This window comes from Manis pentadactyla, chromosome 8 (genome assembly GCF_030020395.1).
Source record: "Manis pentadactyla isolate mManPen7 chromosome 8, mManPen7.hap1, whole genome shotgun sequence".
NCBI classification, from domain to species: domain Eukaryota; kingdom Metazoa; phylum Chordata; class Mammalia; order Pholidota; family Manidae; genus Manis; species Manis pentadactyla.
Window position 1 is genome coordinate 15,109,867 of NC_080026.1, and position 23,988 is coordinate 15,133,854.

The window sequence follows — 23,988 nt, forward strand, 5'->3', positions numbered from 1 at the left end:
GACTAGGGACCAGGAAGTAACAGTCTGTTACTCAGCAGCAGAAGTGGCTACAGTACTGAACTTTGAACTTCTCTAAGGCTGGCTGGCTCTCTGCTTGAGCTGCAGATTACCTCTGTCTTTTGTAAACTGACAGCTGGAATATATGGTCTTGGTGTCCCATTAAGGAGGGATATTGTGAATCACTTCATAGCAAAAGTTACATTTTGAATATCAATGCCAGATCTTTTAAGTCAACTGACTAAAAACAAAAGAAGAGGAATCAGAAACTCAACCCCAGCCGTCTTTACAGCCAGCAAGGGGTTAAGGAGCTTTGTCTACTCAGCAGTCGTAATTGAATGTGTCGTTTGCAGGCCTGCCAAATTGCTAAACCTAGATTTCTCATATTAGATAATGTGTAATAAAAGACAGCTGTTGCCACATATGCTGTTCGTTGCGCACCAGTTCCTCATTCATGCGTTTTGGTGGCACCACTACAACCCTGAGAAAGGCTCTGGCTGAGGAGCAGAGCCTCCACTGCTGAGTCCAGAAGAGGGCTGATAACTGTTGGAAAAGGGCCGCAGGGAAAGCCTCTCAAAGTGTAGCCCTTTACGAAGACCTTAGAGACGCTTTTCACTTACGCAGATCGTTTGGTGTGCAAGTGAGGTTGAGCCCTGAGACCAGTCCTCTCCACATTGCCTCATGCTGACAGCCCAGGTCAAAAACAAGTAGGCTTTGTGTCCAGATGTAGTATGTGTTGGGGAATTTGATGGTGCCTCATTTATTAAAACAGTTTTTTATTTAAATGTTAGGTGCCTAAAATAGCTTCTTTGCTATTCCAGAGTGGAAATGAATTTATAATTGGACTAAGTCTGATTTTTGTGTGTATTGGTGATAACCCAAATCAGTCAGTCCACAGCAATTGAGTAGCTGCTAGGCCAGACAAACATTTCATCTTCAACTAGTCAATTAGCTAGATAGAAAAGTTAGCAGGAGAGTTGTAGGGAAATCTATTCATAGAGGTCTTAGATTTGCTTTGCAGACAAACAGACAACTACATAGCTGGATGGTTCCTCCACCTTGTTTTGTACTTATCCAGGCAAAATTAGGCTGAAACAAGCCATACAAATTGTAGTAGCCTTCCACAGTTAATCCTTATAAATTGGAAATAGATACCTGTAAGCAAATTTAGCTAATCTTTATGGGTCTGAGCCTTCCTATTACAGTCTTTAGGGTGATAAAAATAATTTGAGGTCCAGAATTGACAGAAGGGAAAATGTAATTCATTTACATCCAACTGGTGGGAAGATACCAACTCTCCATTACATTAACTTTACTGACCAATAGGCAAATTCTGAACACTGAACCATTCCAGAAAATTTGTGAGAATGCTGATACTTGGTCATTCAAATTCCTTATTGTGATGTAGGCTTCTCTGCTAACAAATACCTTAATGAGGATTTGCATTAATTTTTTCTACGTATTTTTCTCCTTATCTAGTTCATTTTCTATTTTTGTTTGGACAGATTATGCATTGATCTCCCGACATTTTATGTATTCACTCATATGTGACAAGCATATTAGGATGATAGTTAAACACTGTGGGTTAGCTAACAGGATAAGCTGATGTTTGGGGCCCCTGGACCAACACTTGAGGAAGGGTTGATTAAGATTTGTCAATTCTTTAAAAAAATAAACAAAATTAAAAAACACAAAACTCACCACAATCACCTAAATGAGTTGCCACCTTTCTTCTATTTATAAGGGTAGACTGTATCCTGGAAGCTGATGTATATATGTTTTTTTCTAAAACATGCAGAGGAGTGAAGATGATATTACTTATACCATTTATACTATTCTCAGTTCCTTTCCTTTCTTGACTGAAAATCTAACTACACTCTTCCAAAACTATAGAAAAAATAAATTATAAGCAGAATTGAGGTTTTGAACCCCAGCTTTCACCCAAATTGTGTTTCTGTATATGAGCTGGTTCTTTAGAGATTACTCGATCCTGCTAAAAGAAGCAGCATATTGAACTATTACAATAAATGCAGTCATTTCATCAGCAACTCCAAAAACTATCAAGTATTTGGGTTTTATATGCTGTCCTATGGGTATTATTTTTCTTTGCACTTCCGTGTGGGTTATAATTGCTATGGTTAATCTTTCAGGGCTATTTTAAATACAGATTAGATACAAAGTTCTTTTTTGGAAGCTTTGGAGTTTTGCCACATTTCATTAACTCTTTGGACACAGTGTCTTACTACCAGAGCCTTTTTTATCTTTTAAAAGAAATGCTTGAATGTTCCCTTTCCCAATTCTCTTTGCTATCACTAAAGAATGGAAATTACTGCCTTTATGTAACAATTTCCCTTGAGCTGGGCCAGTGGTGATGGAGAACAAAGTCCTTTGTGATTTAAAACATTTTACAGATGTGTCTTAAGGACCTTTTGATAACGATGTGCTTGTTATGTTTTTCAGCTTGCTTTGACCAGATCAAGTTCTTTAGGAGACTTTTCCTGGTCTCAAAGGTAAAGAAATTCATTTAATTTTTGGTCTCTCACCAAGATATTTAAGAGTACAGCTCACCAGACTGTTGATAACACATACACACACAGGCACACACACACATTCACATAGTTTACATACATGCCAGCTATTTTTAATTATGACAGTTATTTTTAATGATAAATATATGCCAGATTTGATAGTTCAATCTTCATGAAGTTTTGTTTTGTTTTTTAATTACAGAAAGCTTGTTACTGTGGAAAAGCATGATAATGGAACATTTGGATTTGAAATTCAGGTGGGCAGTCTTGAAATTTTTCAGACTTTTAATGAAAAAAGTGACACTGTAGGGCCATGATCTTTGCAAAGGAAGAGTGGAGTCAGGATGCTGAGTGATGGAGCCTGTGACTTTTATTCAATGTGTGATTGTTTAGGGTAGTTTTTCAGTGTGTTGGGTACTATCAAAGGAAGAACATTGAAGAGGATAAAATAAAACCCCTAAGACATGCTCAGCTCCTTGTTTTTGGTTGCCTCAGCCTTCCCATAAGTCTGAGACTGATCAGAAATTCTTGATATCAGCCGGGTCTTAAATAAGAGAGTGAAATACTCTTTATAGATGTGTATTTTATGTATTTGCACTTCTGATGTGTTTTGCATTATAATTTTATACTGTATATCAGATTTTAAATCTATATTTAGTATTCAAGAAATACTTGAAAGCATATATATTTGTGTATATGGACTACATGTATTCCTGTATATCTCCTTTTAAAATTTCAAAAATAATAAAAGATTTTGTATTGGATATGAAGAGAAATTTTTACTCTTTATCTTAATGATAACACTTTATAATTATTATTGAAACCCTTACGAACATTTGACTCTACTCACCCGTTGCCTCACACTTTAGGAACATTTTGACAGTCTATAGATTTCTATGTAATAGTCCCCAAATTTTATTTTTCATTTGCTGCCTGCTTTCCCATGACTGTGTTTGTAAAGATGGTGAGTTAAGTCACATGAAGTCTAGTCTGATTAAGTGCAACAGTAGTAGTTTAAGTTTTACTGTTTTTTTTCTCATTACAGTTTTGCATTTCTTTTAGGTATGTTACGCATAATCATATTTATAAGGCACAGCAGCGTTTAGGTCTTAGTTTTGCTTAGTGCTGCTTTCAGAAAACTTTGCTGACTGAATATCAGCCCCACAACTGTTAAGTCAGTATGTATTTTATGATTAGGAACAGGAAGCCTTTAAGTAAAACATACTTTATGAATAAAGAAACACAATGGAAGTCTAGCTGCAGTGAGGGAAAAGATGACAGGAGAAAAGAAGATGCCTTCTACTTTCTGAACTCTTCTACTTCTAAATTTGGTGAAATCTATAATTCTCCCATCAGGCTTTAGAAGCATAGTACCCTCTCTTATTCCACATTCGGATGAAACCCTCCTTTTTCCGCTGTGGAGACATTGTGCTTTCTGTGACTGCTGCTTTTCCAGTGAGAATCATCCACTAGGATGTGCTGCAGTTGCTGCTGAAAATCAATGAGTTCTTACTTATTTAAATTTAATGTGACAAATAAGGATTTTTTTCTCACTCTTCTATGATATATGTCATTGCTTCCCTGTGTTTCTTCCCCATTCCATAAAAACTTATTCTGCATGGAGCAAGAGTCAAAACTACCATTGGTAGACAACAGGTTACAGCACCATGAACCTTGGTAGATCAATCTGCGCTCATGGTTTCACCTCTGAACTGCAGGAATCCCACTCTTCCACAAATTCCCTGGTGGTGTAAGCTTTCCATTACCAGCTCCATGCCATCATCTCTTCCCTAGTAGTCATAGATTTGCAGTAGACATCAAAGAGGGGAAATGTTCTGGGAACTTTTTGAAGACCCAAGAGAGACTCATGTATCCATCATTGTGCACCCATTGTTAACGTGTAATAGGGTCCCTGCCTACCAGGAGAGGCATCCCTTGGAAGAGAACAAGTCTGCCTTCTTTCATGCTTTTCCGTGGGTGCTAGTTTTGCACTGCTAATAAGAATCATTCAGCATGATAGGAATACACACTATAGATTCATGCATACCTAATGAGGTGTGCATGAATGCTGCCTATGGAGTTCTTAAGAGTTTCAAATGAAATACCAAATACCAAGTACTTAGCAATGTGCCTGGTACCAGTAGATCAGCAAATGACAGGTGTTAGAATGAAGGTCATTGGGCAGGAGAAGGGGTAATGTGACTTTTTTCTCTGATAAATGCAGATGATCCTTCTTTCACTGGCCCCTAAAAATGGAAACCAGAAGCCTGGATGAGAGAAAGAATCTGACTAATCCTTTCATTCCATGATTTTAGGACATCTGCCTTTTCTTCTCTATCTCTAACCCACAAGTTTTACACCTGTTGCAAACACATACACAGTTGTCAGCTTCACAAATCAACAGGCTTCCCTTTCCCTGTACTCTGGTTACCGGACAGGGAGGGTAAAATCTGACTACTAATGAGAATCACTGTAACAGTGGTGAGTGCCTGTTGCAGCTTCGGATCATGTGTTACATGAACTAGACCACCTTTCCCCCTCTGGAAGGGTCTGGGATGGGGCAAGAAGACACCCTCATAAACAAGCTGTTAAAAGGGAAGTAGATAAGAATATTACAGGATCTTTAAAAGTCCCTTCTACCTTTGAGGTGTGGGGATTCCAAATCCTTTCTAGAGTGAAAAGAAATCCCATAGAAGTTAAAATCAAGTTTCTGTAAATTACTTGTACATGACTGACTTCTGGTTCTGGAGCCTGTATGTCTATAAAATAAGAGGTAATGAACATCAGACATTAATTTCTCCACAAGGAAGCAGTACTGTAATGTGATTTAATTTTTTCGAATCAGATGTTTAAAAGATCCCGATCCAATTCAGAATGCTGGTTTTGATCTTATATGAAACTAAACTTCCTAAGCTTAATGTGCAAAAAAAGAAAAATATGTTCATTATAGTCACTGGAACACTGTATCTTGCAAGTATTTATGCAGTGTTCTTAGTACAATTTGAAAAAGCAAAAAACAAAAACAGAAACAAAACCAAGCTGTTTTTGCCAGCCTGAGGCAAGAGGTGAAGCATTACCTTTTCTAATTTAGCTGGGTGACTAATGAACTGGGAGGCATTCAGGGCAGGCACACCAGACAGAACTCAGAAATGAAAGTAATTGAGCCAATTATAGTACTTTTGAATTAATGCAGTGCAGATTGTCATTATTTGCAGAACTCTGATTTAAAATAATTATTGTGGGCATATCTGCCTGGCTGGATGTGTACTGTTTCATGGGCTCCTGTAATGAGTGCTTTAGTTGGGAAAACCATATAGAGGTTTTTCTCTTTGCTCTTGGCCACAATTATTTTATCCTTTGGGAAATGAGAAATATAACTTCTTTTTTTTGCCATTTTAATAATTTTTTTATTAAGATATCATTGATATACACTCTTATGAAGGTTTCACATCAAAGACACTGTGCTTACTACATTCACCCATATTATCAAGTCCCCCCCATACCCCACTGACGTCACTGTCCAGCAGTGTAGTAAGATAACACAGAGCCACTACTTATCTTCTCTGTGCTGCAATGTCTTCCCTGTGACACCCCCAACATGTGTACTAATCATAATACTCCTCAATCCCCTTCTCCCTCCCTCCCTACCCACTGTCCCCCACCCCTTCCCTTTGGTAACCGCTAGTCCCTTCTTGGAGTCTGTGAGTCTGCTGTTGTTTTGTTCCTTCAGTTATGCTTTGTTTGTTATACTCCACAAATGAGGGAATCATTTGTACTTGTCTTTCTCCATCTGGATTATTTCACTGAGCATAATACCCTCTAGCTCCATCCATGCTGTTGCAAATGGTAGTATCTGTTTTCTTCTCATTGCTGAATAGTATTCCGTTGTGTATATGTACCACCTCTTCTTTATCCATTCATCTACTGATGGGCACTTAGGTTGCTTCCATATCTTGGCACTTGTAAATATTGCTGCAATAAACATAGAGGTGCTTATGTCTTTTTGAATCTGAGATCTTACTTTATTTCGGTAAATTCCTAGGAGTGGAATTCCCAGGTCAAATGGTATTTCTATTTTTAGTTATTTGAGGAACCTCCATATTGCTTTCCACAATGGTTCAGCTAATTTACATTCCCACCAGCAGTGTAGGAGAGTTCGCCTTTCTCTGCATCCTCGCCAGCATTTGTTGTTCCTGTGTTTTGGATGTTGGCCATCCTTACTGATGTGAGGTGATATCTCATTGTGGTTTTAATTTGCATTTCCCTGATAATTAGTGATGTGGAGCATCTTTTCATATGCCTGTTTTTGGTGAAGTATCTGTTCATATCCACCACCCATTTTTTAATAGGTTATTTGCTTTTTGGGTGCTGAGGCATGCGAGTTCTTTATATATTTTGGATGTTAACCCCTTGCCAGATATGTCATTTACAAATATATTCTTCCATACTGTAGGATGCCTTTTTGTTCTACTGATGGTGTCCTTTGCTGTACAGAAGCTTTTTAGTTTGACATAGTCCCATTTGTTCATATTTGCTTATTTTTCCCTTGCCTGAGGAGATGTGTTCAGGAAAAAGTTGCTCATGTTTATCTTCAAGAGATTTTTGCCTATGTTTTCCTCTAAGAGTTTTACAGTTTCATGACTTACATTCAGGTCTTTGATCCCTTTTGAGTTTACTTTTGTGTATGGAGTTAGACAATAACCCAGTTCCATTCTCTTACATGTAGCTGTCCAGTTTTGCCAACACCAGCTGTTGAAGAGGCTGTCATTTCCCCATTGTATGTCTATGGCTCCTTTATCTTATATTAATTGACCATATATGCTTGAGTTTATATCTGGGCTCTCTATTCTGTTCCATTGATCTATGGGTCTGTTCTTGTGCCAGTACCAAATTGTGTTGATTACTGTGGCTTTGTAGCACAGCTTGAAGTTGGGAAGCATAATTCCCCCTGCATTATTTTTCCTTCTCAGGATTGCTCTGGCTATTTGGGGTCTTTTGTGGTTCCATATGAAGTTTAGAACTATTTGCTGTAGTTTGTTGGTATTTTAATAGGGATTGATTGAACTGTAGATTGCTTTACACAGGATGGCCATTTTGACAAAATTAATTCTTCCTATCCATGAGCTTGGGATGTATTTCCATTTATCGATGTCTTCTTTAATTATTCTCAAGAGCATCTTATAGTTTTCAAGGTGTAGGTCTTTCACCTCCTTGGTTAGGTTTATTCCTTAGTATTTTATTCTTTTGATGCTATTGTAACTGGAATTGTTTTCCTGATTTCTCTTTCTACTAGCTCATCATTAGTATATAGGAATGCAACATATTTCTGTGTATTACTTTTGTATTCTTCAACTTTGCTGAATTCAGTTATTAGTTCTAGTAGTTTTGGGTGGATTCTTTAGGGTTTTTTATGTACAATGTCATGTCATCTGCAAACAGTGACAATTTGACTTCTTACTTACCAACCTGGATGCCTTTTATTTCTTTGTGTTGTCTGATTGCCATGGCTAGGACCTCCAGAACTATGTTGAATAAAAGTGGGGAGAGTGGACATCCTTGTCTTTTTCCCGATCTTAAAGGAAAGGCTTTAAGCTTCTTGCTGTTAAGTATGATGCTGGCTGTGGGTTTGTCATATATGGCCTTTATTATGTTGAGGTACTTGCCCTCTATACCCATTTTTTTTAGAGTTTTTATCATGAATGGATGTTGAATTTTGTTGAATGCTTTTTCAGCATCTATAGAGATGATTATGTGTTTTTTTCCCTTTTTTTGTTGATGTGGATGATAGTGAAGGATTTTCTAATATTGTACCATCCTTGCATCCCTGGAATAAGTCCTACTTGATCTGATGGATGATCTTTTTGATGTATTTTTTAATTCAATTTGCTAATATTTTGTTGAATATTTTGTATATGTGATCATCAGGGATATTGGTATGTAATTTTCTTTTTTTGTGGTGTATTTGTCTGTTTTTGGTATTAGAGCAATGTTGGCATCATATAATGAGTTTGGGGGTATTCCCTCCTCTTCTACTTTTTGGAAAACTTTAAGGAAGATGGGTATTAGGTCTTCACTAAATGTTTGATAAAATTCATTAGTGAAGCCATCTGGTCCAGGAGTTCTGTTCTTAGGTAGTTTTTTGATTACCAATTCAATTTCTTTGGTGGTAATTGGTCTGTTCAGATTTTCTGTTTCATCCTGGGTCAGCATTGGAAGTTTGTATTTTTCTAGAAATTTGTCCATTTCTTCTGGGTTATCCAGTTTGTTAGCATATACTTTTTCATAGTATTCTCTAATAATTCTTTGTATTTCTGTGGTCTCCATCATGATTTTTCCATTCTCATTTCTGATTCTGTTTATGTGTGTAGACTCTCTTTTTTTCTTGATAAGTATGGCTAGAGGTTTATCTATTTTGTACATTTTCTCAAAGAACCAGTTCCTTCTTTCATTGATTCTTTCCATTGTTTTATTCTTCTTGATTTTATTTATTTATGCTCTAATCTTTATTATGTCTCTTCTTCTACTTACTTTGGGCCTCATTTATTTATCTTTTTCTAGTTTAATTAATTGTGAGTTTAGACTGTCATATGGGATTGTTCTTTCCTGAGGTAGGCCTGTATTGCAATATACTTCCCTCTTAGCATGACCTTCACTGCATCTCACAGATTTTGCAGTGTTGAGTTATTGTTGTCATTTGTCTCCATATATTGTTTGATCTCTGATTATATTTGGTCATTGATCCATTGGTTATTTAGGATCATGTTGTTAAGCCTCCATGTGCTTGTGGATGTTTTTGTTTTCTTTGCATAATTTATTTCTAGTTTCATACTTTTGTGGTCTGAGAAGCTGGTTGGTATAATTTCAATCTTTTTGATTTTATTGAGACTCTTTTTGTGGCCTGGTATATGATCTACTCTTCAAAATTCTCCATGTGCATTTGAGAAGAATGTGTATCCTGCTGCTTTAGAGTGGAGTGTTCTATAGAATGTCTGTTAGGTCCATCTGTTCTAATGTGTTGTTCAGTGCCTCTGTCTCCTTACTTATTTTCTGTCTGGTTGATCTGTCCTTTGGAGTGAGTGATGTGTTAAAGTCTCCTAAAATGAATGCATTGCATTCAATTTCCCCCTTTAATTCTGTTAGTATTTGTTTCCCATATGTAGGTGCTCCTGTGTTAGGTGAATAGATATTTACAATGGTTATATATCCTCTTGTTGGACTGACCCCTTTATCATTATGTAATGTTCTTCTTTGTCTCTTGTTACCTTCTTTGTTACCTTTAGTACACAGACTAAAAGTGAAGGGATGGAAAAGATATTTCTTTCAACTCCTTCTTTTTTTCTCCCTATTAGTTGCATGAAATATCTTTTCCGTCCCTTCACTTTTAGTCTGTATGTCTTTGAGTTTGAAGTGAGTCTCTTGTAGGCAGCATATAGATGGGTCTTATTTTTTTATGAATTCAGTGACTCTGTGTCTTTTGATTGGTGCGTTCAGACCATTTACATTTAGAGTGATCATTGATAGGTATGTACTTATTACCATTGCAGGCTTTAGATTTGTGGTTACCAAAGGTTCAAGGGTAACTTCCTTATTATCTAACAGTCTAACTTAACTCACTCAGTATGCAATTACAAACACAATCTAAAGGTTCTCTTTTTTTCCTCCTTTTTCTTGCTCCTGCATTCTTTATATATTAAGTATCATATTCTGTACTCTGTCTATCCCTTGACTGATTTTAGGGGTAGTTGATTTGATTTTCCATTTGCTTAGTAATTCATTGTTCTGCTTTCTTTACTGTGGTTTTATTTCTTCTGGTGACAGCTATTTGGCCTTAGGAACACTTCCATCTATAGATGTCCCTCCAAAGTACACTGTAGAGCCTGTTTGTGGGAGGTAAATTCTCTCAGCTTTTGCTTAACTGGAAATTGTTTAATCCCTCCTTCAAATTTAAATGATAGTCTTGCCAGATAGAGTATTCTTGGTTCAGGCCTTTCTGCTTTATTGCATTAAATATGTCATGCCACTCCCTTCTGCCCTGTAAGGTTTCTTCTGAGAAGTCTGATGATAGCCTTATGAGTTTTCCTTTCTTTGTGATCTTTTTTCTGTCTCTGGCTGCTTTTAATAGTCTGTCCTTATCCTTGATCTTTGCCATTTTAATTATTATATGTCTTGGTGTTGTCTTCTTGGGTCTCTTATATTGGTAGATCTGTGCACCTCCATGCCCTGAGAGACTATGTCCTTCCCCAGATTGGGGAGGTTCTCAGCTATTAACTCCTCAAAAACACTTTCTATCCCTTTTTTATCTTTCTCCTTCTTCTGGTACCTCTATAATGTGAATATTGTTCCATTTGTGTTGGTCACACAGTTCTGTCAATATTCTTTCATTCCTAGAGATCCTTTTTTCTCCCTGTACCTCAACTTCTTTCTATTTCTCTTTTCTAATTTCTATTTCATTCACTGTCTCCTCTACTTCATCTAATCTGCTTTTAAATCCCTCCATTGTATGTTTCATTTCAGATACTGTATTCTTTAATGTTTGTATCTCATTCTTGAATTCCTCCCTGGGTTTCTTGAATACTTTTCTGTAGCTCCTTGAGCATGTTTATGGTTTTTATTTTGAAATCTCTTTCAGGAAGATTGATTTGTTTAATTTCACTTGTTCCTCTTTCTGATGTATGAGGGATTTTGGGTTGAACTGAATTCCTTTGGCATTTCATATTTGTAGGTGGTGCCCTTTAGTGCGCAGAAGCTCTAGTCTCTGGAGTTGCTCAGCCCTGGAGTGATGGCAGGGGTTGCAGGCAAGGGACGCTGGTGTCTATAGGGAGGAAAGAGCTCTTTCCTGCTTCCCAGCTGCAGTGCCTGCCTCCACTGCCAGGGCCAGTGGGCCGAGTGTGCAGCGAGAAGCCTGATGATCTGCACTTGTAGCTGCCGTAGGTGGGGCCACTCTCTGGCTGGCCTGGCACAAAAGTGGGGGCAGCTGGTTTGTGAGCTAGTGCTGGAGGGGAGGAAGGCACAGCAGGCTGTGTATTGCAGTGAGGGGCCTTGTACCTGTGTAGCCAGCCACTGGGATAGAGTGCCTGAAGCTCCTGAAAGTTCTCAACCTGCTGGACATAGTATGCCTGGAGAATTTTCTCCACCTGTCTTTTCTCCTGAGCAGCAAGCTCTGTACAATCCTTGCCCCTTTAGTAGCCCTCTTGCTGCTAGGAAGTCTGTCATGATGCCTGCCTTTCTTTTATCCCAGAGCAGCTGGTTTTGGATGTGTGTTCTCCACAAGCGGCTGTAATCTCAGTTTCTCCAAGTATTCCACCTGTCTTAGTTTTCCAAACCCACTAATCTCCAGAGCACTATGTAATGTAGGTTTGTGCTCTCAGAGCAGATCTCCAGGGCTGGGTGTTCAGTAGTCCTAGGCCTCCACCCTTTCTGGCTCTGTTTCTCTTCCTCCCTCCAGTGAACTGGGGTGGGGGAAGGGCTTGAGTCCCTCCAGATCACGGCTTTGTTACTTTACCCTTTTCCTTGAGGTCTGCTGTTTTCCCCAGGTGTAGGCGGTCTGCTACAGCCTTCTTTCCTGTTGCTCTTTCAGGATTAGATGTATTTGCTATATTTTCATTTTATGTGTGGTTTTGGGAGGAGGTTTCTGTCTCACCTCTCACACCACCATCTTTAAGCCTCTCTGTAGTTTCTTGATAAATATGCAATAACAGAAGCATCAGGTGGCCTCTTGGGCTTGAAAATATAAAATCTTGTACCAGAGAATTATCCTAATTTCTTTCTGAAGCCAGATTTTATTTTTTTTAAATAATGGGATTGACTACAGATTGGTAGAATTGTAAGATTGGTAGCTTTGATTTAGTTTATATTCAGGAAAGACTTTCTAAATGGTTCTTTGCACTTATTTATTATATCACTTCAGGTAAATGATACTATTTTACTTTTTGACAAACAGATTTTGAGTTTCTGGACGACTAATGATGCATCATTCTAATTTTTACAGACTTACAGGCTCCCGAATCAGAGCACTTGGTCCTCAGATATGTGCACTCTGGTCTGCAAAATCCAGGAAGACAGCCCAGCACACTGCGCTGGCTTGCAAGCTGGTAACTTACAACTTTGCTCATGTTAGGAATTATTTAAATAGCAAGACAAGAAAACTTTTTAATAGTGAAGATCAGGACATGATTGTGGCTTTGAATTTTCTTAGCTCCGGTGTGTTGCTAAGGTTTGGGGCTTGCTTATTTTGTTTCATTTGCATGTTAGGAGGGATTCTTGAACAAAACGTTTTAAAACTCATTTTTCTCGGCATCTCCTAGGTGATGTCCTTGCAAATATCAATGGTGTGAGCACAGAAGGCTTTACCCACAAACAAGTTGTTGACCTGATCAGATCTTCAGGAAACCTGCTCACGTAACTATCTGCTTCTCTTGGGCCTTTGAAAATGTCCTGGTGTCTCATAATGCCTGTTGAGTGAATGAATAGGCTTTTTGTTCAAGTACACAAGAAGGGAGGCAGTGCACCATAGCTTTGGGCTGGGTACAGTCCTTTCCATCAGTTCCTTTCGTTTCTCAAGGTTTCCTCAGATTTGAACATGCTGTCAACATCTGAAGTCAGGGGACATCAATAGCCCAAACGTCTGTATAGGAGGGAGGGCATTTTAACAATTTTTTTATATGTCAAATTCAATCAAACCAGCACAGCTTCTTTTTGGACAGAGAGGAGATGGTCCAGTTTTCATGGTTGATATAATCTTGTGCTTAGAACAAATAAGAGGTGCGAAAGGCTGAGTTTTTCCTTTTACCACAAGCCAATTGTTCTCCTCTTCTAGTGTTCCATTTGCAAGGAAGAGCAAAGTCTGAGCAGCCCTCCCTGCCCTGCAAACATACACACTCATGTCTCCTAGCATTCCAGACTTGCTGATGGGACAGTCCTGTCTGCAGTTAGAGATCTGACTCTTTCACCATACTGTCCCTACAACCTTAATGCCATCTTACTAATCAGTTAAAAGATGGAATTTGCTCGTTTGTTCAAATAGCATTTATTGAGCTTCTACTATGTTTCCAGCTCCATGAAAGGCTCAGGGGTGACAAAGACTCTTCTAATGCTTTATTAATTGTGGAAGGGGATGGATAGGAAAAGCCTGCAAAATAAATAACTTTGACAGTTTAATTATTGATTACTGCCATGAAGGAAGTAAAAAAAGAAAGGGGATAGGGTACTGAGTTTAGCTTAGGTGTTGAAAATGGTCCTTGGAGGAGGGGACATTTGAGTAAAGAATTAAATGAAGAGATGGGATGGTGGTATGGACCCCAGGTGAGAGCAGTTCCGGTAAAGAGAGAGGTCTCTTGTTTTCAAAATGGGCTTGGCACATCCAAGAGATAGAAAACCAGTATGATGGTGGTTGGTGGATTAGGAGGGGTATAGAAATGAAGACAGAGTTGGCTAGGTGATACAGCAGGGGCTCATCAGCCAGGCCAAGTAGTTTGCGATTTATTCTACTTAAGGTGGGTCCTGCATTATCCCACTCGTTCTTCACAGCACTTTGTGAGGTTAGTTTTACCCATTTATGGATGAAGAGATTGAGGCTTGAATGAGGTCTAGTTAAGATCAACCACTCAGCAAGTGACAAGGTTGGGGTTTGACCACCTGCTCTCAATGTTGGGATCTTTCTCTTAGCTACACCACAGCTGCTCATTGTAAACTACCAATAGGAAATCTGCTGGGTGCTCTTCTGTGTTCTGGTCTATAACTTGAAAGGATGTTTGCATGTGAGCAGTTTTGAGAGGTGACTGGTGGTGTTAGAGGATAGAGTCCAAATCTGTGGATCCTATGAGCTCAGGGTAAAGGATAGGGACCCTCGTGCTCTAGAGAAACATGAATCCATAAGGTAGGAACTATACAGTCCAAGAGAAAATGCTGGCAGTTAGAATCAGAAACCTATGTTCCAAGTGGATGAAGTCAATAGATCTTAGGTGGATAAATAAGGAGTAATGGGAAGAGACAAATGGCAATCTAGTGATCAGGAAATTGAGACAGTCTGTACAAATACTGAAGAGAATGACCAATCTATGTCTGTGGCTTTGCACTAGACAGCTAATGCTGGGTAGGTCAGACCAACATTGAGTCATACCAAACAAATTCATAAGGATGCTCACTGTTTCCCGAAGTCAAGACGACACTAAGGAGAAAGCAGACAGTATCTTGGCTTCCTATCACCTCATTATCTTGGGTATAATGCTATTAGAAAGAGAGGAAAATTGGCTTCCATGTTTAATGCTGTTATTTTACCATGCCTTGAAAAATTCCCTGCATTTTTATAGATAAAGAGTTACAGCTTATTTATCAGAAGGAATATGAACCAATATTTTTTAAATGCTTAGGTATATGACTCACGTGTGAAGTTTGTTATTCAGATTGATAGCTTAGTAGGCAAATGAAAGCCTAATGTGAACCTACAAAACAAATCAACTCTGAATAGATCAAGTCTTTTGATATTTAGAAACACATTTGGTATGGAGAGAAAAGAACACCATTAAATTAAGAATTCTAGGATTAAAGTTTATAAATTTAAAAGGGTTTGGATGAGAGAATCATATGAAGGTTATTATCTCATAGTATTTCTGGTTCTATTTGTTCTAGTTGCAAAATTAAGTCAACCTACAGAGGTAAAGTTTCCTAGATTCCTTGGGAGGAAAGGATTTTTCCCTGTTAGGGAGGAGAGGAGTTTTGCCTGTTTCAAGAAATGGCATGTCGGTTCTATTGTGTGAATCCCTAGAGCCTGTTGTTTTCGTTGCAGAAAACATTGTTTCATTCTTACCACGTTGTCTAAAGTCTGGCACATAGTAGATGTCTGATAAATATTCACCAAGTAAAAGATGTGATTCAGTAGACCCACAAGAATAGATTCTAGTAGAGAACAACTATCATTGCCATATAGTGGCTTCCATAAAATGAGCTATAGTTTAAAAACTAGCTGGAATGTTTTCTTTCAGCCACCCTCTCAAGGGGAGTTTTGTTTTTGTTGTGTTGTTTTCCATTTTCTTTCTCTTAGTGTCGTCGGAAGCTTTGACTCAGGTCTACATACTTGAAGTGCCATGAGAATCGTAACACTTCTGTTGCTTTTTAAGTATAGTCTGTGATCAAAGTGTAGCACTCCATCAGGATGGTACTTGTTTGGAAGTATCACTCATGCTATTCCCTTCCACCCTTTTTCCTTAACACAGGATAGAGACTCTTAATGGAACAATGATTCTCAAAAGAACAGAGCTTGAAGCAAAGATGCAAGTTTTAAAGGTAATTTAATTTAATACAGTCAGGCACATTTTTCATCCCTGAATGTGTGAGTGGTAGAATAAAAATCTATTTGAGGAACTGAAATAGCCCTTGAGAAGGAAATGTCGTGATGAGTTTAAACTGCTGAATTATCAAGAGCCACACAATTACCTTTGCAGGAATATTAAATTCCACAAACTAGTGCAAATCACTTCCTCCTTCTCTGTGTCTATGAGGCTCAGAAAGGCAACAGGAAGGCACATCACTTGAAGATCTTTTTATTAATGCACCTGTAGTCTCTCTTGATTTACATTTTGTTTGAAAAAAAAAAACAAAAAAAGAAGGAAGAGCTGGTCTTCCCATGATTTTCCCAAGTGCTGCATGCATGTGCAGGAGGGCCTGGAATTTTTGCTTTTCCATTGTCCGCCTCTGTGTCCTTTCATTCTGCCACGTTCACATTACAGAAATTATCTTCTCCTGTGGCTGTCCTTGAATGTACTTTCATTGGCAAACATACTATCAACTCTGAAAAGGAAAAGAATTAGAGTTTCCAGAAGAGAGTGCTTAACACAGGATGCTCTGTGAAAATTCCTTGGGATGGTTATTTGAGGGTCTTAAAAAATCTGTTTGCCAGTTTGGTGAGGCTCTGCCAGCCCATGAAGCCCAGCTCCTCATTCATGTGCATGTTCATCACGGCCTCGCAGACCCCTCCTCCAGCCCAGATGACCTCTGTATCCCCATGACTCCCCCTGCGTGGTCATGAGCTACCAGTCTGAGCAGGGAATGCAAGGCTTTCTACAGGCAGGCTGAGCACTCAGAGTTTGCTTAGAATAGCTGCCATTTATTAGTTTTCTTTAAGAAATATGCACTTATGAATTGCTGAGCCCATGAGGGTGGAGTTCTATGTTCATATTTTACCTTGTATTTTCTTCCTCTGCATCTATATCATCAACTTCTTTGATAACATTGGTTTTATACTTTTGCCAGTTTGCTTAACCCTGTGATATTTTCAACTGACTTATATAATTCCTTGAAAAACAATTCTCTTTTCAGATTTGGATAGGAACTGAATTGCATTTATAGAATAAATATCAATTGATGTCTTTATTGTTTTTTCAGTTTTCTTACATCAAACACAGGATCTTAATCTTTTAATTCAGGTCTTTTATGTACTTCAAAAACCTTTTATAATTAATTTATTAATATGTTTTTACATTTTTTTTATGTTGTGTACTAATTTTTTACATATCTTTTATCATAGTTATTCTTATGTATCTTCTCATTTTTCTTTTCATAATAAATATGAGCTTTTAATTTTAAAAATCTTTTAATTTTTTAAAATGATTTTTGTGTAAATTTTTAAATCTAGTAGTCTTGCTGAGCAACTTTTATTCTAATGATTTGTAGATTCTCTTAGATTCTATTTAAACATAATATCATGTGCAGATAACAAAAGTTTTGCTCCTTTACCCCCAGTTATTTAATTTATTTATTTTTCTTTTCTTATAACATTGGCTAAGACTTTCAGCATATTGTAATTAGTGATAGGCTTATTATTGACTTTGCGGGAAATGCCTCTAACATTTTATCATTAAATTTTTGTAAGGAGAATACAGTACTTCGTATTACACATAGATTTTTAAAATAGTCAATTTGTTTTTGCAAAAGAGATAGTATTTGTGAACATCTTTCTTTTCTTAAAGTATAACTGGCTTTTTCAGTCTTTTGTAAAAAAAGGAAAGAAATGTTCAAAATAAACTGGTGATGTTATGTAAGTGATAAGATAGGTTATATTTCATGGAATAATATAATATCTTGCACAACAGAATTATTTCATGCTTCTAAACAATTTGTGTCCTTTGAACATTTTCTCCTGAGGCTTTAATATACATACTTAACTATTATTATTTCTAGCGATGTATGAATTTTTCAATCTCTCCATCCTCTCCAGAACGTCCTGAGAATCTTAACATATTTAAATGTTCACTTAAAATCCTATCTTTCTTATTATTGCTTTACTTTAGAGAATTTTGTCAGTTTTTAACATGAAAACATAGTTTTTTTCTCTAAATAACTGGTAGTGAACAAATATACTGACCTGTTAAACTCCTGTGTTTTCTGTTGTCTCCTGCATTCTGTTTCTTACCTCCGGCTTTACTTTCCTTCCTGCTGAATACTTCCTCAGTGAGGGTAAGTAGGTTCTTCTCTGTTGAAAAATGTCCTTATTTCCACTGCTAATATTGAAAGAACGTTTTGCTAGATAACGGAATTATTCTGTTGATGTTTTGTCCCCTTAGGATTTTGAATGTATTGTTCCTTTGGTATTTTTATTCATGACAGAGCTCCTAATTATTTGTCCTTTGTAAGTAATCTGAATTTTCTGTATTTTCCTCTGAAAGTTTTAAAGTTTTTCCTTGTTACACGTAAGTTCTTAATACATCCAGAACTAATCTTTCTATATAGTATAACAAGGAGTCCACCTTCATTTTTTCTTCTTATGAATACTCAGTTCTCCCAGTGCCATTTATTTTTCAATTATTTTCCCCCAACTGATGTGCAGTGAAGCTTCTCTTTTTAAGCAAGTTCCATATAGGCATGGATTTTATTATAGGCTTCCTATTCTGATCCATGGGTCACTTTGTTTATCTGAAACTCAGTTATTATACCCTCATAATAAATATTGGTAGCTGGTTGGGCAAATGTTCCAGGTTATTTTTGGTCCTTTGATCATCTGTATAAACTTTAGAATCAGATTACAAGTTCCATAAATGAATGTTGGAGGTAAATTGATATCACAACTTAGATAGATCAATTTGAGGAGATTTGACATCTGTATGGTATTGAGTTTTCTTAATGATTGATAATCTCACCATTCTCGTTTAAGTCTTTTAATTAAATCTTAAAATTTTATGCATAGATCTTATATCTTTTGTTAGATTTATTCCTTTGTACATTCTGATTTTTGTTATAGTTTCTTATAAAAGTAGCTGTTTTGATTAAGGTTAGTGTATAGATATGTAACATCAATTTTTCTGTGCTGCTATTAGGTTCAAACTAAATCAAACTATTTATAAACTATATACTTTCTAATAAATTATCTGTAGATGATTTTGGGTTTTCTATGATGATAATAACTGCTAATAATGACATTAAGTTACTTTTCTTACTTTACGGTGCTGGCTAGGGCCTACAATACAGTGATGAATAGAAACTGTAATAATTGTCATCCTTGTTTTATTCTTGGTTTTAAAGGGAATTCTTCCCATTCTTTCCCTATCAATCAGAAATGAGCTGTCTCTGTGACTATAGTTTTCACACTGAGGAGACTTCCTTCTATACTAAGTTTACTGGGAATATTTTTAGCTCTTGTAAATTTTATCAAGTACCTTTTTCTGTATGCATTAAGATGGTCTTGTTTATTTTTTAAAATCTGTCAGTATGATTAATAACACTTAAAGATTTTTCTAATGTGAAACTACTCTTTCATTTCTAGAATAAACCCCACCTGGTCACAATTTGTAATCATTCTTTATGTACTTGTAGATTTGCTTTGCTGACATTTTATTTAAGATTTTTCAAGGTAACTTCATTTACAGGTAGAATGGCCTGTAGTTTTATTTTCTCAGACTATCATTCTTTAGTCTTGGTATCATGTTTGCTGGACTTTTAGCATGAGCTGGGGAGAATCTTCCCCTTTTTATTCTCTGATAGAATTCTTGTAACACCAGCTGAGTCATCTGGGTTTGGGGTTCTTTCTGGTGAAATACTTCTGAACTCTGCTTCAGTTTCTGTATTCGTTATAAGACTACTCAGGTATTCTGTTTTGTTTGGTTTTTGGAGCCAGTTTTATGGAATTAAGTTTTTGTTAATAAAGTTTTCAAGTTTTTAACTTTTTATAAAAAGATGATGATACAAATTCTGTTCTCATCTTTTTCTCTCTTCACAACTGTGATTATGTCTCCATTTTTGTTTGTACTACTTCTTAAGCCTTTTCTTATTTTTTTTTTCCCTAGGCAATTTTCTTTAGAACATTATCTATTTTTGAGTCTTTTCAAAAACTGGTATTTGGATTTGTGTTTTATCTGTTTCTGGTTGCTTCTAAGGTGTGCTTTTGTCTTTACTGATCTACAGTTGCACCATAATGTGATTAGGTCTAGATTCATTTTGAAATCTGTGCTTAGAACTTGCAGTAGCCTTTCAATCTAAAGACTTGTGACTTTCTTAAGTTTTGGGAAACTATCACCTTGATCTTTTTGAGTATATCTGGCTCACTATTCCTCACTTAATTGTCTTCTGGAATCCATATTAGACATATTTTAGACTCTCTTCATTTACATTCCATGCTTCCTAACCACTCTTTCATATTGTGTATCACTTTACCTTTTTTTTATTATGTTCTTCTTAAATTGTTTAGTAGCATCTTCAGTAATGTCACCTGTGTTCTGTACAGGATGTGTTCTCTCCACCGAGTTTTAAAAATTGAGTAACTTTTATTTCTCAAGTAGTTCTTTTTTATGTCTATCTCTTCTTGTTTTATTTCTTTGTTTCAAATTTCTTGTCCTGATCAGCACTGATTTTGTTTCTTCCTCAGAGGATTATAAATATTCTTAAAAAATTTTTTTTTCAGATACCATTGTATGTTCATTTTATTTGGAGCAACTCCATGTACTAATTATCACTCTGGTTGTCTTTTTTATCATTCAAGTTTTGGAGTTTAGATCACCCACTTCCCTTGTATGATGGCTTCTCTGTTCCTCTGGGGAGGATAGTTGGGCAGTTGCTTTAACTCTTCACTTAAAGATTCCCAATCTAGAGCCAGATCTGGCAGCTTGGAAGCCTTCCCTGGAGGCTCAGTGTGCTGCTTGGCTCAGGTCACAGGCTATGTTTTTGCACTCTTGCCTCTCGGCACAGGCTCTACATGAGCGACTGCCGCCGTCAGCAGTTTTCCTCCGCCTCCTTTTCATGGTGGCGGAGCTCTAGCTAAGGTTCTTTTCTTGAGGAGAAACCTTGTCTCTGTCATCCGCTTCAGATAAGTGCATTTGAACCATATATGACCGCGTGATCCAAATCCTAGCTACCTCTTTCTGCTTCCGCACGTCCAGAAGACCTTTGGGTGCACGCCTGCTTACTTTCTTTCATTTCTGTTCCTTTTCTAATCTTGAAATTATGAGATTTCCAGTTCATCTCTTGAGCCAGAAATGTCTGGGTCTGACTTCTAACTGGGGTCAGGCTGGCTTCCCCCTCACACAATGACATTTAGTCTGTGTGTCCTCTTAGGTGTGCTCTCTATCCGTTAAAGACTCTCTGTCGGAGCCACAAGCTCTTTAGAAACGGCGGTCCTTTCCGAGGATTTTTTTCAGGGATTCCCTTTCTCATGACCTATGATTCAAATGTTTAACATGAAAACAGCTCATCCAATGTGCTGTCTGGGGAAACTACTTTTTAATCCAGCTCTACTATCTAGGGGATTTGTAGCCCTTGAGAAACATTTTGCTACATTGAAGCTTTGTTTTTCTGATATGGAACTTTTTAAGACAGTTAAGAAAGTTCAACAGCATATTATTTGTGAAAGCACCATACAATTAGTTAAGTGCCATGGAAATGGCACTTAACTATATATCTCATGTAGGTTGAGAACATTAGAATTATATCAAATACAAAATAATCTCTGATAAATTGAGTGATGCTTCAGGAAGCCATTCTTTCACATATTCATTCAACCAGTATTTACTGAGCAGCTGCTATGTAGGTATTGAGCTAGGCTCAGTGAATTGATGCGGCCCATTATGGTTAGATATCAATGTGCTTTAATCTTCTAACAGTGAGAGGTTAGATTTATCCAAATATACAACTGTGATGTTAATAACAGGCAGAAACAGACTCAGAGAAAATTAGGGAAGCTTAGGTATAGACTAAAAAGTTTCAGTTACTTTGACACATCTGCTCTTTTCAGTGGTATTTTCTTGGTTTAAGTGACGATATACTTAGATGACAGGGCCAAATCAACAGATTACATATTTTAAAACCTTTATTTTCACAGAAATGAACTATTTGGCAAGCCGTGACTTTATATTTTTACACTTACAGAATTTATGAAGAAATACAACTTCCTCTTTTCTCTGTATTTAGTCTTGGCGGTCAGCCTATCCTTATGCTCCTCTACTGGACTCTCCTCGCTTGTAGGAGATAAACCTTTCTAAGAAAGAAGAAAGGAGTTGCTATACAGTAGTCCCCCCCGTCCACCTCCAGTTCATCTGGAGGGAATACATGCCAAGACCCCCAGTGGATGTCTGAAACTGTGGATTGTATCAAACCCTGTATCTACTGTTTTTCCTATACCTAGATACTAATGGTAAAGTTTAATTTATAAACTAGGCACAGTAAGAGATCAACAGCAATAACTAATAATAAAATAGAACAGCGAAACAATACACTGTAACAAAAGTTATGTAAATGTGATCTCTCTCTGTCAAATATCTTATTGTACTGTACTCACGCTTCTTTTGATGGTGTGAGTTGATAAAAACACCTATGTGATGAGATAAAGTGAGGTGAATGATGTGGGCAATTTGATGAGGAGTTAGGCTACTGTTCACTTTCTCATGACACATCAGAAGGAAGATCATCTGCTTCCCAGCCATGGATAACTGAAACCATGGGAAGTGAAACTGTGGGTAGGGGGAGACCACTGTTTATGTCAGATCCTTGCTAGTTCTATGCTCCTCAGGTCTCTAACTCTGCCCTTCATGTGTCCACAGGTGCACACAGATACCAAGAGCTGTGATCAGGTAGTCTAGCAGTCTTATAGCCATATAAACTATATTGTAGTATAGAAAGAGCAAGGAATTAACCTAGCCAGGCATTTTCTGGCTTTGATTTTACCACTTGTAGATTGTACTGGCAGCCATGATGATTGCCGCTAACTGTTGCTGTTATCAAGGCTTGGAAAATCCTGCCTGGTGGCTAGTCAGTTCGAGAGCTAAGGAGCCAGCTGTTTTTCACTTACGCATTTAATGACATTCTTGTAATTTTCTTTTTCTTTTCCTTAGACCTTCCTCTTCTAATTGTGCTTTTCATCCTTCTTCCTTTTCAACCTTCATCTGCCCCGCCCAGATTGCTTTTTTACAAAGGGCTGTTTGTTTCCAAGTAGGCTGCTTTTCCTTTCGGGATAAGTGTACACGGGCAAACCTGAACTAGGCCACCTTGCGGAGCTTGCTGTGGGGACCCGGAATGGCAAACGGGGCTAGAAGAGAGGACACCGAGCAGGAGGGAGAATGGGCTGTTGGCTGTGCCTTGTCAGATGGCTTCAGCCTGGTTTGGTTTCGATTCCCTTTGCCTGAGAGCGATCAGTGGGCGAGGCCGGGCCTCACATGCAGCCTTGACCGTGAGAGCAGCGGCTTTATTCCCACCCTGGGCCCCTGTTCCCACGTGCTGGGCAGCTGACAAGTTAAGAAGTCAGGGTGCTTTGCAGTGTTCTAAGGTTAGCCCTCCAAGGGAGCCTCCCAAAACAGGTCAGCGTCTCCTTTTTTGGTGTGGAGAATATGTAGATGTCCAGAGAAAAGACTGTTTCAGTACCCCAGGCTTATAGGATGATGATGGTATTTATTGAACCTTTACTGCCTTCTAGTCACTCATGTACATAGTTTATATCTACCAACTCATTTCATCCTCATGTCAATCCCAGGGTTTAGGTTCTATTACTGTCTTTATTTTACAGGTCAGGGGATAAGCCTAGAGTGTATATTCTTGCCTAAATAGCTAGTGAATGGACACAAATTCAAGCAGTCCAGTTTTATATTTTTAAAAATAAAAATGTGTAAATGCAATTGTTTCTATTGTCTATTGTATCTATTGAAACAAAGTCATTGTTTCAACTTGTTGGTGCTTCTAGATTATTTTTTGACAAAGTCGTATTCCCAATATCCCTCTTTTATACAGAAAAAAGAATCTTCCCAATGAATGGGCTGGGTTGTTGGTGTTAGCAAGAAAGTACAACAATCTAATGAGCTATCTCAACACCTAGAAGTGTTGCTATCTTCATTGGGGTTTCCTAATAATTAGCACTTTTTTTCTTCTTTCTCAGCAAACCCTGAAGAAAAAATGGGTGGAGTTCAGATCTCTGCAGTTACAGGAACAGCGCCTGCTTCATGGTAAGTGTAATTTCCTGCTCAGAAGCCACAGTATAGTTCATCCGTTCAGTATT

The 23,988-nt window shown here is 37.6% G+C and overlaps 1 protein-coding gene across 8 annotated transcripts in view; it reads left to right on the plus strand.

Moving 5' to 3' along the window:
* Positions 1-23,988, plus strand: part of CYTIP (cytohesin 1 interacting protein) — a 66,461-nt gene that overhangs the window by 36,783 nt on the left and 5,690 nt on the right. For all 8 annotated transcript variants that reach the window (XM_057505565.1, XM_036884278.2, XM_036884279.2 and 5 more), the window contains 6 exons: positions 2,458-2,507; positions 2,728-2,782; positions 12,514-12,616; positions 12,830-12,923; positions 15,737-15,806; positions 23,869-23,935. In XM_057505565.1, the coding sequence (XP_057361548.1) occupies positions 2,458-2,507; positions 2,728-2,782; positions 12,514-12,616; positions 12,830-12,923; positions 15,737-15,806; positions 23,869-23,935 (439 nt within the window). The remainder of the gene's footprint in view (positions 1-2,457; positions 2,508-2,727; positions 2,783-12,513; positions 12,617-12,829; positions 12,924-15,736; positions 15,807-23,868; positions 23,936-23,988) is intronic.